This window comes from Cherax quadricarinatus, chromosome 93 (assembly GCF_038502225.1).
Source record: "Cherax quadricarinatus isolate ZL_2023a chromosome 93, ASM3850222v1, whole genome shotgun sequence".
In the NCBI taxonomy this organism is placed as follows: Eukaryota; Metazoa; Arthropoda; class Malacostraca; order Decapoda; family Parastacidae; genus Cherax; species Cherax quadricarinatus.
Window position 1 is genome coordinate 1,997,080 of NC_091384.1, and position 17,179 is coordinate 2,014,258.

A 17,179-nucleotide genomic window follows, 5' to 3' on the forward strand; every position below is an offset into this window, starting at 1 on the left:
CACCTACCATCACCTAGACTCACCTACCATCAACTAGACTCACCTACCATCACCTAGACTCACCTACCATCACCTAGACTCAACTACCATCACCTAGACTCACCTACCACCACCTACACTCACCTACCATCACCTAGACTCACCTACCATCACCTAGACTCACCTACCATCACCTAGACTCACCTACCATCACCTAGACTCACCTACCATCACCTAGACTCACCTACCATCACCTAGACTCACCTACCATCACCTAGACTCACCTACCATCACCTAGACTCACTTACCATCACCTAGACTCATCTACCATCACCTAGACTCACCTACCATCACCTAGACTCATCTACCATCACCTAGACTCACCTACCATCACCTAGACTCACCTATCATCACCTAGACTCACTTACCATCACCTAGACTCACCTAGACTCATCTACCATCACCTAGACTCATCTACCATCACCTAAACTCATCTACCATCACCTAGACTCACCTACCATCACCTAGACTCACCTACCATCACCTAGACTCACTTACCATCACCTAGACTCACCTACCATCACCTAGACTCACTTACCATCACCTAGACTCACCTACCATCACCTAGACTCACCTACCATCACCTAGACTCACTTACCATCACCTAGACTCACCTACCATCACCTAGACTCACCTACCATCACCTAGACTCATCTACCATCACCTAGACTCACCTACCATCACCTAGACTCATCTACCATCACCTAGACTCACCTACCATCACCTAGACTCACCTACCATCACCTAGACTCACCTACCATCACCTAGACTCACCTACCATCACCTAGACTCATCTACCATCACCTAGACTCACCTACCATCACCTAGACTCACCTACCATCACCTAGACTCACCTACCATCACCTAGACTCACCTACCATCACCTAGACTCACTTACCATCACCTAGACTCATCTACCATCACCTAGACTCACCTACCATCACCTAGACTCACCTACCATCACCTAGACTCACCTACCATCACCTAGACTCACCTACCATCACCTAGACTCACCTACCATCACCTAGACTCACTTACCATCACCTAGACTCACCTACCATCACCTAGACTCACCTACCATCACCTAGACTCATCTACCATCACCTAGACTCACCTACCATCACCTAGACTCACTTACCATCACCTAGACTCACTTACCATCACCTAGACTCACCTACCACCAATATCTTGCAGGTGCTGGCGTTCACCTGCTGGAACTCAGAGTACAGATCACCGTTGATAATGTGACAGTATCCCTCAACGAAAATCAGGTGAGTCTGGTCTCCCTTGATTGGTATACCTTGATTAGTATACCTTAGGTGGTATTCCTTGGTTGTATACCTTGATTAGTATGCCTTGATTGGTATCCCTTTATTGGTATACATATATTGGTATCCTTTGGCTGGTGCCCACTGATTGATACCCCTTGAATGGTATTCCTTGACTGGTATCCCTTGTCTGGTATCCCTTGATTTTTTATCCCTTTACTGGCATTTCTCCACTGTCATCCCTTGACTGGTATCCCTTAACTGTTATTCCTTCTCTTATATCCGAAGTGTCAGTCATGTACGGACCCAGTAAGCGGGTCTTCAGGTCACCTGACTGATACCTGTCACAGGTCGGCTGGTCTACTGACGCAGGTATCAAAGGTACCGCCTAATTTGCATCCCCACAGGTGTACAGTGTGGCTGGCGGAGGTGTGGCGGAGATGGGGCACCGCTGGAGGCACTCTGGGCTCCATCTCCTGGTGCTGGAACCTAACAGAGGCAAGGTGATGCTCCAGGGGAGGTTCCTCACCTACCAGCCTGCTGAGCATGTCGACCTGGCTGACACATTGCTGAGTATACAGTCAGGTAGACTATTAGTGCTGGCTGCTGTGGTAAGTATACTCACACATAACTCACTTATATGTTTAATTTATGCAACTTATACAGACCATAGCTCACACCTATGACATAGTTATATAGAAAGTTCCTGGTTATGTAGAGCATTTCCCATGACTTAGGTTAATTTTGTCCCCCAGGATGCCACCCACACCAGTCTGCTAACACCCAGGTACCTACTTACTGCTAGGTGAACAGTGACAGCAGGTATCTTAAGGAAACACATCCTAATGTTCCCAACCGTACCGGGGATCGAAGCAAGGACCTCCCTTATATAATAATAATAATAATAATAATACTAATAATAATAATATTTCTCAGCCAGAATGGGTGATGTTCCTAGGGAAGACTGGGGAGTCCAGTCTGGTGGCCCTGGGGTTTAGGTGGCCCCAGCATGTGGCCTCGGGAGAAGCCTGGGCTGGTGTGGCCATCCAGGGCCACGGAGCTGTGGCCGAGGCGGCCACAGCAGTCCAGCCACACCAGTACCCGGCCAACACACTACACCTGCTGGCCACACCACCTCGACGGGTCCATCAACGTAAGATTTAAACAAAATGCTGAAGGCCTTTCGTTTTACATAAAACATCGTCAGGTACTTTTCATACTATATATATATATATATATATATATATATATATATATATATATATATATATATATATATATATATATATATATATATATATATATATATATATATATATATATATATATATATATATACATGTATGGTGTCCCTACAGGAATGTGTGAGTGGTACAGGAACCCGAAATATCGTCTCCAGACCTCCTTCTGCAGGAGATATGAAGGATATGGTGACTTATGCTCCTGCAGTGCTCCCTTCAGACCCTCCGTCAGGTACACTCAGGTGGGTAAAGAGAGAGAGAGAGAGAGAGAGAGAGAGAGAGAGAGAGAGAGAGAGAGAGAGAGAGAGAGAGACTGTGTATCCCTCTAGTGGATTTAAACCCACTGTAAAACCCTCTTAATCTATCCAACTTCCTCCACTGAACAACAGATCAACACGAGAAAAAAAATACTGATTTCAGGACGAGAATTGATTAAAGCAACGTTTCGGTCAAGGAGAGCTCTGACAATGGTCGAATTGTTGACTTAATCGAGATTTACCCAGTCAGTTTCACCTCTCAGACGCAAGTGGGTTCCCAGATCTCGCTAACCTTTCCCTGGTGGTAAATCAGGAAGTCTCATCCAAGTACTTAACTCCCAAAGTGAGCGAAACGTCGTATTAATACAGTGTTTCTCTGCTGATACTGTCCTGTCACCTGGTTGTGAGGAACCAACCACATATGCAAGGCATACGAATTCACCCTTTTAGAGGAAAGAACGTGATTAATACGACGTTTCACCCACTGGGGGCTTTATCAACCACTTGGTAAAACCCCAGATGGGCGAAACATCGTATTTACAAAACGTTTATTTGCCATTTATTTGCCTTCCGTCACCTCATAGCCGTTCATAAATAAACTATTTGTTTATATTGTATAGGGCCGTATCGAGCAGAGGCCGTCTTCTTGTTGACGCTTTATAGGGCTCGATACGGCTTACACCGTACCAAGCCATATATTTACCTCACTTCTTATTGCCTTGTCTTATAGTATATATATATATATACACCGAGAGGTATATATATCTCAGTGTATATATAATGAGAGGTTAATTTAACCCCAAATAAGGGATAAAAGAAATTATAATGGCCCTATGGTGGTTGATAGACTTTCAGTTCACCAACTGCCTTGTGTCTATCTGATGGTAGTTTACAGAAATGTGGTCTAGCAGGCTGGTCTCAGACTAGGCCTCCCTGTCGACGTGCTCAATTAGGCTGTTGATTCTAGCTGCATGATCTTTTCCTTTAGTGATGTGTTGACCTCTCTACAGCGAACTAGTGTATCCATACCTTGTTATAGGATGGTATACTGGTTTTTATCCCTGTGTATAATGATGCAGTGTGATTCTCTGTGTATACTGATGCAGTGTATTCTTTCATGACTACTGATGCTGTGTGATGATCGTTACAGGAGCGTCTTCTGATGAAGGAGGACATCCCGGTTGTAATTGTTACGGCCAATAATCCTAGACATCTCTACAGGTTAGTGAACCTTACAGCTTTCGTGGCAGGTTGGTTAAGGTTTCAAGCCTGTCTATTACACCATGGGTGGATTGTGTTTTCAAGCCTATCCACTATACGAGGGTCATTAAGGTTGGCATGTCACCTGTACACCACCTCAGCTGAGTTTACAGGTTAAGATCTGTTATCCAACCTCAGCTCAGTCTATATTAACACTGTACTATTGCTCACTGCACAATATCAACGTCCGAAGCATAAATCAATTGTTTCCTGTTCTTGAGTTGATGTTTCAGAACCCTGTTTGTAACCCCTACGTTAATCCTCTCTATCCGTGTGAATATTGTAATCCTCTCACCCTTCTCTTCCCTCTTTCCAAATGACTATATATATATATATATATATATATATATATATATATATATATATATATATATATATATATATATATATATATATATATATATATATATATATATATATATATATATATATATATATATAAACACAGGGTGTTTGACTCATTCCACTACTGGAGTAACTACTGGAGTACTATCTCAGGGCCTCCTACGAGTGAAACATGTATACATAATCCAGGGATCTGGAGCTCTGGTTTCCTTCCTTAGATCAAACATGATACCTCTCATACCATATGTGTGGAACTTCTCCTTCCATGTGTGTTCAACACTCCGTCTTTCTCCACTAGAATACAGGGACTCATATTTTTAGTTTCCCTTCTAAGATTGCTGAGGAACTTGTTCAGCATTGCTGGTTCGTCACAGACGGAGGTGCTGGTGGTGGTCGACGGGGCTCACCAGGAGACTCTTGACTTGACGGAGCTGTTGAATGTAACTGTAACAGTACACAGACCAGAAGGCATCCACAGTAACCGCACCAACGCTAACGTCAGGTTCGCTCTCTACAGCGTCTTCAGGGAGTTCCCCCGAGCTGACAAGGCCATAGTGCTTGAAGATGACCTCCTCCTCTCTCCAGACTTCCTCAGGTCAGTCAGCGTTCCATTGGGGTCAATATTATTTTATGTTCGTCGTCTCCCTTCTTCAATAATAATTTTTCTATCACATTACCTAAAAGAATTTTTTCATGTATATCCTCAACTCCACTTTTTCCTCAATTTGTATCAATGGCTTCTTGTTGTCCCTGTTGCAGACACTAGGAAGTCTCCTTCATGTCACCTTTCTATATTCCTTTGAGGCAATGTACCACTGGATCAATGTACCTTTGGGACACTGCACATTTGGATCAATATTATTATAAATAGGTGTTTCCTCTTGCAGTTTCTTCCACCAGACAGCATGGCTGTTAGATCACGACCCCAGCATCTTCTGCGTGAATGCTTTTAATAGCAACAGCCTACCTGGTGTGGCCACAGACCAGAGCAGGTTACTGAGGTCCGAATCCTTCCCTATGTACGGCTGGATGGTAGCTAGGAGCTATGCTAGGGAGGTGATTATGAACTGGATACCTGAGGGGGTAAGTATTATTATAATTATTATTTAAGTTATGTGAGACTAGGATGTCCTCACATCGTAAGAGAGTTCCATAGGTTGCTCTTCCCAGCCAGGAGACTGGGATTGGTATCTGATGAGGGCATGGGCACAGCGTGGGCGAGACGTCGTCTCTCCGGAGGTCTCCAGAACGTTTCATGCAGGCAACGCAGGAGCTCATGTGGATGGTTTCGAACAGCATCTCTACTACAACCGCATATTGACCTCTCATGACCCACATACGAGACTCCATAACCTCTCAAGGTCAGAATTAATAATAAGAAGAATAATTAATAACCCTTATTTCCACCAGTACGTGATTCAACTTATACAGACCATAGCTGACACCTATGGCATACTATATAGAAAGTTCCTGGTTATGCAGAGCATTTCCCGCAGCTTAGGCCAATGTTGTCCTGTAGGCTCACGTACATCAATGTAGGCTCACGTACATCAATGTAGGCTCACGTACATCAATGTAGGCTCACGTACATCAATGTAGGCTCACGTACATCAATGTAGGCTCACGTACATCAATGTAGGCTCACGTACATCAATGTAGGCTCAATGTAGGCTCACGTACATCAATGTAGGCTCACGTACATCAATGTAGGCTCACGTACATCAATGTAGGCACACGTACATCAATGTAGGCTCACGTACATCAATGTAGGCTCACGTACATCAATGTAGGCTCACGTACATCAATGTAGGCTCACGTACATCAATGTAGGCTCACGTACATCAATGTAGGCTCACGTACATCAATGTAGGCTCACGTACATCAATGTAGGCTCACGTACATCAATGTAGGCTCACGTACATCAATGTAGGCTCACGTACATCAATGTACACATCAATGTAGGCTCACAAATGTAGGCTCACGTACATCAATGTAGGCTCACGTACATCAATGTACTCTCACGTACAATCAATGTAGGCTCACGTACATCAATGTAGGCTCACGTACATCAATGTACTCACGTACATCAATGTAGGCTCACGTACATCAATGTAGGCTCACGTACATCAATGTAGGCTCACGTACATCAATGTAGGCTCACGTACATCAATGTAGGCTCACGTACATCAATGTAGGCTCACGTACATCAATGTAGGCTCACGTACATCAATGTAGGCTCACGTACATCAATGGAGGCTCACGTACATCAATGTAGGCTCATCAATGTAGGCGCACGTACATCAATGTAGGCTCACGTACATCAATGTAGGCTCACGTACATCAATGTAGGCTCACGTACATCAATGTAGGCTCACGTACATCAATGTAGGCTCACGTACATCAATGTAGGCTCACGTACATCAATGTAGGCTCACGTACATCAATGTAGGCTCACGTACATCAATGTAGGCACACGTACATCAATGTAGTACATCAATGTAGGCTCACGTACATCACTGTAGGCCCACGTACCTCACTGTAGGCCCACGTACATCAATGTAGGCTCACGTACATCAATGTAGGCTCACGTACATCAATGTAGGCCCACGTACATCAATGTAGGTAGGCTCACGTACATCAATGTAGGCTCACGTACATCAATGTAGTACATCAATGTAGGCCCACGTACATCAATGTAGGCTCACGTACATCAATGTAGGCTCACGTACATCAATGTAGGCTCACGTACATCAATGTAGGCTCACGTACATCAATGTAGGCTCACGTACATCAATGTAGGCTCACGTACATCAATGTAGGCTCACGTACATCAATGTAGGCTCACGTACATCAATGTAGGCTCACGTACATCAATGTAGGCTCACGTACATCAATGTAGTCTCACGTACATCAATGTAGGCTCACGTACATCAATGTAGGCTCACGTACATCAATGTAGGCTCACGTACATCAATGTAGGCTCACGTACATCAATGTAGGCTCACGTACATCAATGTAGTACATCAATGTAGGCTCACGTACATCAATGTAGGCTCACGTACATCAATGTAGGCTCACGTACATCAATGTAGGCTCACGTACATCAATGTAGGCTCACGTACATCAATGTAGGCTCACGTACATCAATGTAGTCTCACGTACATCAATGTAGGCTCACGTACATCAATGTAGGCTCACGTACATCAATGTAGGCTCACGTACATCAATGTAGGCTCACGTACATCAATGTAGGCTCACGTACATCAATGTAGGCTCACGTACATCAATGTAGGCTCACGTACATCAATGTAGGCTCACGTACATCAATGTAGGCTCACGTACATCAATGTAGGCTCACGTACATCAATGTAGGCTCACGTACATCAATGTAGGCTCACGTACATCAATGTAGGCTCACGTACATCAATGTAGGCTCACGTACATCAATGTAGGCTCACGTACATCAATGTAGGCTCACGTACATCAATGTAGGCGTACATCAATGTACACGTACAAATGTAGGCTCACGTACATCAATGTAGGCTCACGTACATCAATGTAGGCTCACGTACATCAATGTAGGCTCACGTACATCAATGTAGGCACGTACATCAATGTAGGCTCACGTACATCAATGTAGGCTCACGTACATCAATGTAGGCTCACGTACATCAATGTAGGCTCACGTACATCAATGTAGGCTCACGTACATCAATGTAGGCTCACGTACATCAATGTAGGCTCACGTACATTAATGTAGGCTCACGTACATCAATGTAGTACATCAATGTAGGCTCACGTACATCAATGTAGGCTCACGTACATCAATGTAGGCTCACGTACATCAATGTAGTACATCAATGTAGGCTCACGTACATCAATGTAGGCTCACGTACATCAATGTAGGCTCACGTACATCAATGTAGGCTCACGTACATCAATGTAGGCTCACGTACATCAATGTAGGCTCACGTACATCAATGTAGGCTCACGTACATCAATGTAGGCTCACGTACAATCAACATGTAGGCTCACGTACTTCAATGTAGGCTCACGTTAAACAATGTAGGCTCACGTACATCAATGTAGGCTCACGTACATCAATGTAGGCTCACGTACATCAATGTAGGCTCACGTACATCAATGTAGGCTCACGTACATCAATGTAGGAGCACGTACATCAATGTAGGCTCACGTACATCAATGTAGGCTCACGTACACGTACATCAATGTAGGCTCACGTACATCAATGTAGGCTCACGTACATCAATGTAGGCTCACGTACATCAATGTAGGCTCACGTACATCAATGTAGGCTCACGTACATCAATGTAGGCTCACGTACATCAATGTAGGCTCACGTACATCAATGTAGGCTCACGTACATCAATGTAGGCTCACGTACATCAATGTAGGCTCACGTACATCAATGTAGGCTCACGTACATCAATGTAGGCTCACGTACATCAATGTAGGCTCACGTACATCAATGTAGGCTCACGTACATCAATGTAGGCTCACGTACATCAATGTAGGCTCACGTACATCAATGTAGGCTCACGTACATCAATGTAGGCTCACGTACATCAATGTAGGCTCACGTACATCAATGTAGGCTCACGTACATCAATGTAGGCTCACGTACATCAATGTAGGCTCACGTACATCAATGTAGGCTCACGTACATCAATGTAGGCTCACGTACATCAATGTAGGCTCACGTACATCAATGTAGGCTCACGTACATCAATGTAGGCTCACGTACATCAATGTAGGCTCACGTACATCAATGTAGGCTCACGTACATCAATGTAGGCTCACGTACATCAATGTAGGCTCACGTACATCAATGTAGGCTCACGTACATCAATGTAGGCTCACGTACATCAATGTAGGCTCACGTACATCAATGTAGGCTCACGTACATCAATGTAGGCTCACGTACATCAATGTAGGCTCACGTACATCAATGTAGTCTCACGTACATCAATGTAGGCTCACGTACATCAATGTAGGCTCACGTACATCAATGTAGGCTCACGTACATCAATGTAGGCTCACGTACATCAATGTAGTACATCAATGTAGTCTCACGTACATCAATGTAGGCTCACGTACATCAATGTAGGCTCACGTACATCAATGTAGTCTCACGTACATCAATGTAGGCTCACGTACATCAATGTAGGCTCACGTACATCAATGTAGGCTCACGTACATCAATGTAGTACATCAATGTAGGCTCACGTACATCAATGTAGGCTCACGTACATCAATGTAGGCTCACGTACATCAATGTAGGCTCACGTACATCAATGTAGGCTCACGTACATCAATGTAGGCTCACGTACATCAATGTAGGCTCACGTACATCAATGTAGGCTCACGTACATCAATGTAGGCTCACGTACATCAATGTAGGCTCACGTACATCAATGTAGGCTCACGTACATCAATGTAGGCTCACGTACATCAATGTAGGCTCACGTACATCAATGTAGGCTCACGTACATCAATGTAGGCTCACGTACATCAATGTAGGCTCACGTACATCAATGTAGGCTCACGTACATCAATGTAGGCTCACGTACATCAATGTAGGCTCACGTACATCAATGTACTCACGTACATCAATGTAGGCTCACGTACATCAATGTAGTAGGCTCACGTACATCAATGTAGGCTCACGTACTCACGTACATCAATGTAGGCTCACGTACATCAATGTAGGCTCACGTACATCAATGTAGGCTCACGTACATCAATGTAGGCTCACGTACATCAATGTAGGCTCACGTACATCAATGTACTCTCACGTACATCAATGTAGTACATCTATGTAGGCTCACGTACATCAATGTAGGCTCACGTACATCAATGTAGGCTCACGTACATCAATGTAGGCTCACGTACATCAATGTAGGCTCACGTACATCAATGTAGGCTCAATGTAGGCTCACGTACATCAATGTAGGCTCACGTACATCAATGTAGGCTCACGTACATCAATGTAGGCTCACGAGCATCAATGTAGGCTCACGTACATCAATGTAGGCTCACGTACATCAATGTAGGCTCACGTACATCAATGTAGGCTCACGTACATCAATGTAGTACATCAATGTAGTCTCACGTACATCAATGTAGGCTCACGTACATCACGTACATCAATGTAGTCTCACGTACATCAATGTAGTCTCACGTACATCAATGTACTCTCACGTACATCAATGTAGGCTCACGTACATCAATGTAGGCTCACGTACATCAATGTACTCTCACGTACATCAATGTAGTACATCAATGTAGGCTCACGTACATCAATGTAGGCTCACGTACATCAATGTAGGCTCACGTACATCAATGTAGGCTCACGTACATCAATGTAGGCTCACGTACATCAATGTAGGCTCACGTACATCAATGTACTCTCACGTACATCAATGTAGGCTCACGTACATCAATGTAGGCTCACGTACATCAATGTAGGCTCACGTACATCAATGTAGGCTCACGTACATCAATGTAGGCTCACGTACATCAATGTAGGCTCACGTACATCAATGTAGGCTCACGTACATCAATGTAGGCTCACGTACATCAATGTACTCTCACGTACATCAATGTAGTCTCACGTACATCAATGTAGGCTCACGTACATCAATGTACTCTCACGTACATCAATGTAGTCTCACGTACATCAATGTAGGCTCACGTACATCAATGTACTCTCACGTACATCAATGTAGGCTCACGTACATCAATGTAGGCTCACGTACATCAATGTAGTCTCACGTACATCAATGTAGGCTCACGTACATCAATGTAGGCTCACGTACATCAATGTAGTACATCAATGTAGTCTCACGTACATCAATGTAGGCTCACGTACATCAATGTAGGCTCACGTACATCAATGTAGGCTCACGTACATCAATGTAGTACATCAATGTAGTCTCACGTACATCAATGTAGTCTCACGTACATCAATGTACTCTCACGTACATCAATGTACTCTCACGTACATCAATGTAGTACATCAATGTAGGCTCACGTACATCAATGTACATCAATGTACTCTCACGTACATCAATGTAGTCTCACGTACATCAATGTAGGCTCACGTACATCAATGTACTCTCACGTACATCAATGTAGTCTCACGTACATCAATGTAGGCTCACGTACATCAATGTAGGCTCACGTACATCAATGTACTCTCACGTACATCAATGTAGGCTCACGTACATCAATGTAGGCTCACGTACATCAATGTAGGCTCACGTACATCAATGTAGGCTCACGTACATCAATGTAGGCCCACGTACATCAATGTAGGCTCACGTACATCAATGTAGTCTCACGTACATCAATGTAGGCTCACGTACATCAATGTAGGCTCACGTACATCAATGTAGTACTCACGTACATCAATGTAGGCTCACGTACATCAATGTAGGCTCACGTACATCAATGTAGGCTCACGTACATCAATGTAGGCTCACGTACATCAATGTACGGCTCACGTACATCAATGTAGGCTCACGTACATCAATGTAGGCTCACGTACATCAATGTAGGCTCACGTACATCAATGTAGGCTCACTCACGTACATCAATGTAGGCTCACGTACATCAATGTAGGCTCACGTACATCAATGTAGTACTCACGTACATCAATGTAGGCTCACGTACATCAATGTACTCTCACGTACATCAATGTAGGCTCACGTACTCACGTCAATGTAGGCTCACGTACATCAATGTAGGCTCACGTAATGTAGGCTCACGTACATCAATGTACTCTCACGTACATCAATGTAGTCTCACGTACATCAATGTAGGCTCACGTACATCAATGTACTCTCACGTACATCAATGTAGTACATCAATGTAGGCTCACGTACATCAATGTAGTACATCAATGTAGTCGTACATCAATGTAGTCTCACGTACATCAATGTACTCTCACGTACACGTACATCAATGTAGGCTCACGTACATCAATGTAGGCTCACGTACATCAATGTAGGCTCACGTACATCAATGTAGGCTCACGTACATCAATGTAGGCTCACGTACATCAATGTAGGCTCACGTACATCAATGTAGGCTCACGTACATCAATGTAGGCTCACGTACATCAATGTACTCTCACGTACATCAATGTAGGCTCACGTACTTCAATGTAGGCTCACGTACATCAATGTACTCTCACGTACATCAATGTAGGCTCACGTACATCAATGTACTCTCACGTACATACATCATGTAGGCTCACGTACATCAATGTAGGCTCTCACGTACATCAATGTACTCTCACGTACATCAATGTAGGCTCACGTACATCAATGTACTCTCACGTACATCAATGTAGGCTCACGTACATCAATGTAGGCTCACGTACATCAATGTAGGCTCACGTACATCAATGTAGGCTCACGTACATCAATGTAGGCTCACGTACATCAATGTAGGCTCACGTACATCAATGTAGGCTCACGTACATCAATGTAGGCTCACGTACATCAATGTAGGCTCACGTACATCAATGTAGGCTCACGTACATCAATGTAGGCTCACGTACATCAATGTAGGCTCACGTACATCAATGTAGGCTCACGTACATCAATGTAGGCTCTCACGTACTCACGTACATCAATGTACTCTCACGTACATCAATGTAGGCTCACGTACATCAATGTAGGCTCACGTACATCAATGTAGGCTCACGTACATCAATGTACTCTCACGTACATCAATGTAGGCTCACGTACATCAATGTACTCTCACGTACACGTACATCAATGTACGTACATCAATGTCTCACGTACATCAATGTACTCACGTACATCAATGTACACGTACATCAATGTAGGCTCACGTACATCAATGTAGGCTCACGTACATCAATGTACTCTCACGTACATCAATGTAGGCTCACGTACATCAATGTACTCTCACGTACATCAATGTAGGCTCACGTACATCAATGTAGGCTCACGTACATCAATGTACTCTCACGTACATCAATGTAGGCTCACGTACATCAATGTAGGCTCACGTACATCAATGTAGGCTCACGTACATCAATGTAGGCTCACGTACATCAATGTACTCTCACGTACATCAATGTAGGCTCACGTACATCAATGTACTCTCACGTACATCAATGTAGGCTCACGTACATCAATGTAGGCTCACGTACATCAATGTACTCTCACGTACATCAATGTACTCTCACGTACATCAATGTAGGCTCACGTACATCAATGTAGGCTCACGTACATCAATGTAGGCTCACGTACATCAATGTAGTCTCACGTACATCAATGTACTCTCACGTACATCAATGTAGGCTCACGTACATCAATGTAGGCTCACGTACATCAATGTACTCTCACGTACATCAATGTAGGCTCACGTACATCAATGTAGGCTCACGTACATCAATGTACTCTCACGTACATCAATGTAGGCTCACGTACATCAATGTAGGCTCACGTACATCAATGTAGGCTCACGTACATCAATGTACTCAATGTAGGCTCACGTACATCAATGTAGGCTCACGTACATCAATGTAGGCTCACGTACATCAATGTAGGCTCACGTACATCAATGTAGGCTCACGTACATCAATGTAGGCTCACGTACATCAATGTAGGCTCACGTACATCAATGTAGGCTCACGTACATCAATGTAGGCTCACGTACATCAATGTAGGCTCACGTACATCAATGTAGTCTCACGTACATCAATGTAGTCTCACGTACATCAATGTAGGCTCACGTACATCAATGTAGGCTCACGTACATCAATGTAGGCTCACGTACATCAATGTAGTCTCACGTACATCAATGTAGGCTCACGTACATCAATGTAGTCTCACGTACATCAATGTAGGCTCACGTACATCAATGTAGGCTCACGTACATCAATGTAGGCTCACGTACATCAATGTAGGCTCACGTACATCAATGTAGGCTCACGTACATCAATGTAGGCTCACGTACATCAATGTAGGCTCACGTACATCAATGTAGGCTCACGTACATCAATGTAGGCTCACGTACATCAATGTAGTCTCACGTACATCAATGTAGTCTCACGTACATCAATGTAGGCTCACGTACATCAATGTAGTCTCACGTACATCAACGTAGGCTCACGTACATCAATGTAATCTCACGTACATCAACGTAGGCTCACGTACATCAATGTAGGCTCACGTACATCAATGTAGGCTCACGTACATCAATGTAGGCCCACGTACATCAATGTAGGCTCACGTACATCAATGTAGGCTCATGTACATCAATGTATGCCCACGTACATCAATGTAGGCTCACGTACATATATGTAAATTCACGTACATCAATGCAAATTTACGTACATTAATATAAATTCACGTACATTAACATAAATTAACGTACATCAATGTACACTCTTACAGAGGCTTGGTACGTACTTCTGGGACACCAGAGAAATCTTCCGTGGGTTGATGAGGCTGAGATACCGTGGGTCCGTGCTGTACGTGGTGGGCTGTCCACTCTCTGAGGTCTTCTGGTGAGTGTGGGTGGGCTGCCTACTCTCTGAGGTCTTCTGGTGGGCTGGAGGTGGGCTGCCCACTCTCTGAGGTCTTCTGGTGGGCTGGGGTGGGCTGCCCACTCTCTGATGTCTTCTGGTGAGTGTGGGTGGGCTGCCTACTCTCTGAGGTCTTCTGGTGGGCTGGAGGTGGGCTGCCCACTCTCTGAGGTCTTCTGGTGGGCTGGGGTGGGCTGCCCACTCTCTGAGGTCTTCTGGTGAGTGTGGGTGGGCTGCCCACTCTCTGAGGTCTTCTGGTGAGTGTGGGTGGGCTGCCCACTCTCTGAGGTCTTCTGGTGGCCTGGGGGTGGGCTGCCCACTCTCTGAGGTCTTCTGGTGGCCTGGAGGTGGGCTGCCCACTCTCTGAGGTCTTCTGGTGGCCTGGAGGTGGGCTGCCCACTCTCTGAGGTCTTCTGGTGGCCTGGGGGTGGGCTGCCCACTCTCTGAGGTCTTCTGGTGGCCTGGGGGTGGGCTGCCCACTCTCTGAGGTCTTCTGGTGGGCTGGGGTGGGCTGCCCACTAATATAATTGGGTATAAATTACTGTTTAAATGTATATAAATAAACAGAGATTCGAACCGTGGTACTGTTCATGTAGGAGTCCCAGGATGTACCACTGGGCTACGGGGCTTCTCATTATGCTTACCTGTCTAATACCTGTTATTTTTCTCCTGTTGTGAAGTCGTTACAAACCGGAGGGGTCGTACATAGTGGCTCCTTCTAACGACCTCTTCAGGGCAGTGAGCGAAGCTAACGACCTCTACGAGAGGAGTCTCTACGAGAGCGTCTACCGTGTCAGGCGACCCTCTGACGACCCTCAGGAGGAAGGTCAGCTCCTGAATTACGTCACACGACTTGAAGATCTAACTACCAAGACGTCAGGAAGGAAACGACCATCATAGGTCAACTGAACGACTTGTAGATGTTATTACTAAGTCGTCAGCAAGAAAACGACCCTCATAGGTCAACTGAACGACTTGTAGATGTTATTACTAAGTCGTCAGCAAGAAAACGACTATTATAGGGTTGCAGATGTTACTAGTAAGTCGTCAGCAAGGAAACGACCCTCATAGGTCAACTGAACGACCTGTAGATCATAGTACAAAGTCGTTAGCAGGAAAACGACCATTATAGGTCAAATGAACGACCTGTAGATCTTAGTATTGAGACGTCAGCCACCCAAAAACGACTTTGTTAGTTCAGTTCCACGACTTAAAGAACGACTCCTCTCACCACACACACACACACACACACACACACACACACACACACACACACACACACACACACACACACACACACACACACACACACACACACACACACACACAAGTCGTGTTGAACCAGGAGTCTTGAAACGACCCTAATCGAGTTAAGGACGACCTAGTAGTCGTCTTCAGGTAATCTACAACTACAACTACTACTACCACCGTCAACTACCACTACTACTACCACCGTCAACTACCACTACTACTACCACCGTCAACAACCACTACTACTACTACCACCGTCAACTACCACTACTACTACCACCGTCAACAACCACTACTACTACCACCGTCAACTACCACTACTACTACCACCATCACCAACCACTACTACCACTACTACTACCACCATCACCAACCACTACTACAACTACTACTACCACCATCACCAACCACTACTACCACTACTACTACCACCGTCACCAACCACTACTAAAACTACTACTACCACCATCACCAACCACTACTAAAACTACTACCACCATCACCAACCACTACTACTACCACCATCACCAACCACTACTACCACTACTACTACCACTACTACTACCACCGTCAACTACCACTACTACTACCACCATCACCAATTACTACTACCACTAGTACTACCACCATCACCAACCACTACTACCACTACTACTGCCACCATCACCAACCACTACCACTACCACCATCGCCAACCACTACTACCACTACTACTACCACCATCACCAACCACTACTACCACTACTACTACTACCATCACCAACCACTACTACCACTACTACTACCACCGTCAACAACCACTACTACCACTACTACTACCACCATCAACAATTACTACTACCACTACTACTATCACCGTCAACAACCACTACTACCACTACTACTGCCACCATCACCAACCACTACCACTACCACCATCGCGAACCACTA

At 44.7% G+C, this 17,179-nt stretch overlaps 1 protein-coding gene across 1 annotated transcript; it reads left to right on the forward strand.

Annotated features, from left to right (window-relative positions):
• The first annotated feature begins 1,662 nt into the window (after nt 1–1,662).
• On the forward strand, nt 1,663–15,021 carry LOC128703522 (protein O-linked-mannose beta-1,2-N-acetylglucosaminyltransferase 1-like). Its single transcript, XM_070104699.1, has 8 exons — nt 1,663–1,918; nt 2,244–2,460; nt 2,666–2,790; nt 3,956–4,026; nt 4,745–5,005; nt 5,298–5,493; nt 5,581–5,925; nt 14,868–15,021. Exons 1-8 carry the CDS (start codon nt 1,748–1,750, stop codon nt 14,982–14,984), a joined length of 1,503 nt encoding a protein of 500 aa, XP_069960800.1. The 5' UTR covers nt 1,663–1,747; the 3' UTR covers nt 14,985–15,021.
• Nucleotides 15,022–17,179: the final 2,158 nt, after the last annotated feature.

Coding starts and splice junctions, on each gene's coding strand:
- LOC128703522 (XM_070104699.1), top strand. CDS start 1,748: ATGGGGCACCGCTGGAGGCACTCTGGGCTCCATCTCCTGGTGCTGGAA. Junction 2,461..2,665: donor ACCTCGACGGGTCCATCAAC/GTAAGATTTAAA, acceptor GTGTCCCTACAG/GAATGTGTGAGTGGTACAGG. Junction 4,027..4,744: donor AATCCTAGACATCTCTACAG/GTTAGTGAACCT, acceptor TTCCCTTCTAAG/ATTGCTGAGGAACTTGTTCA.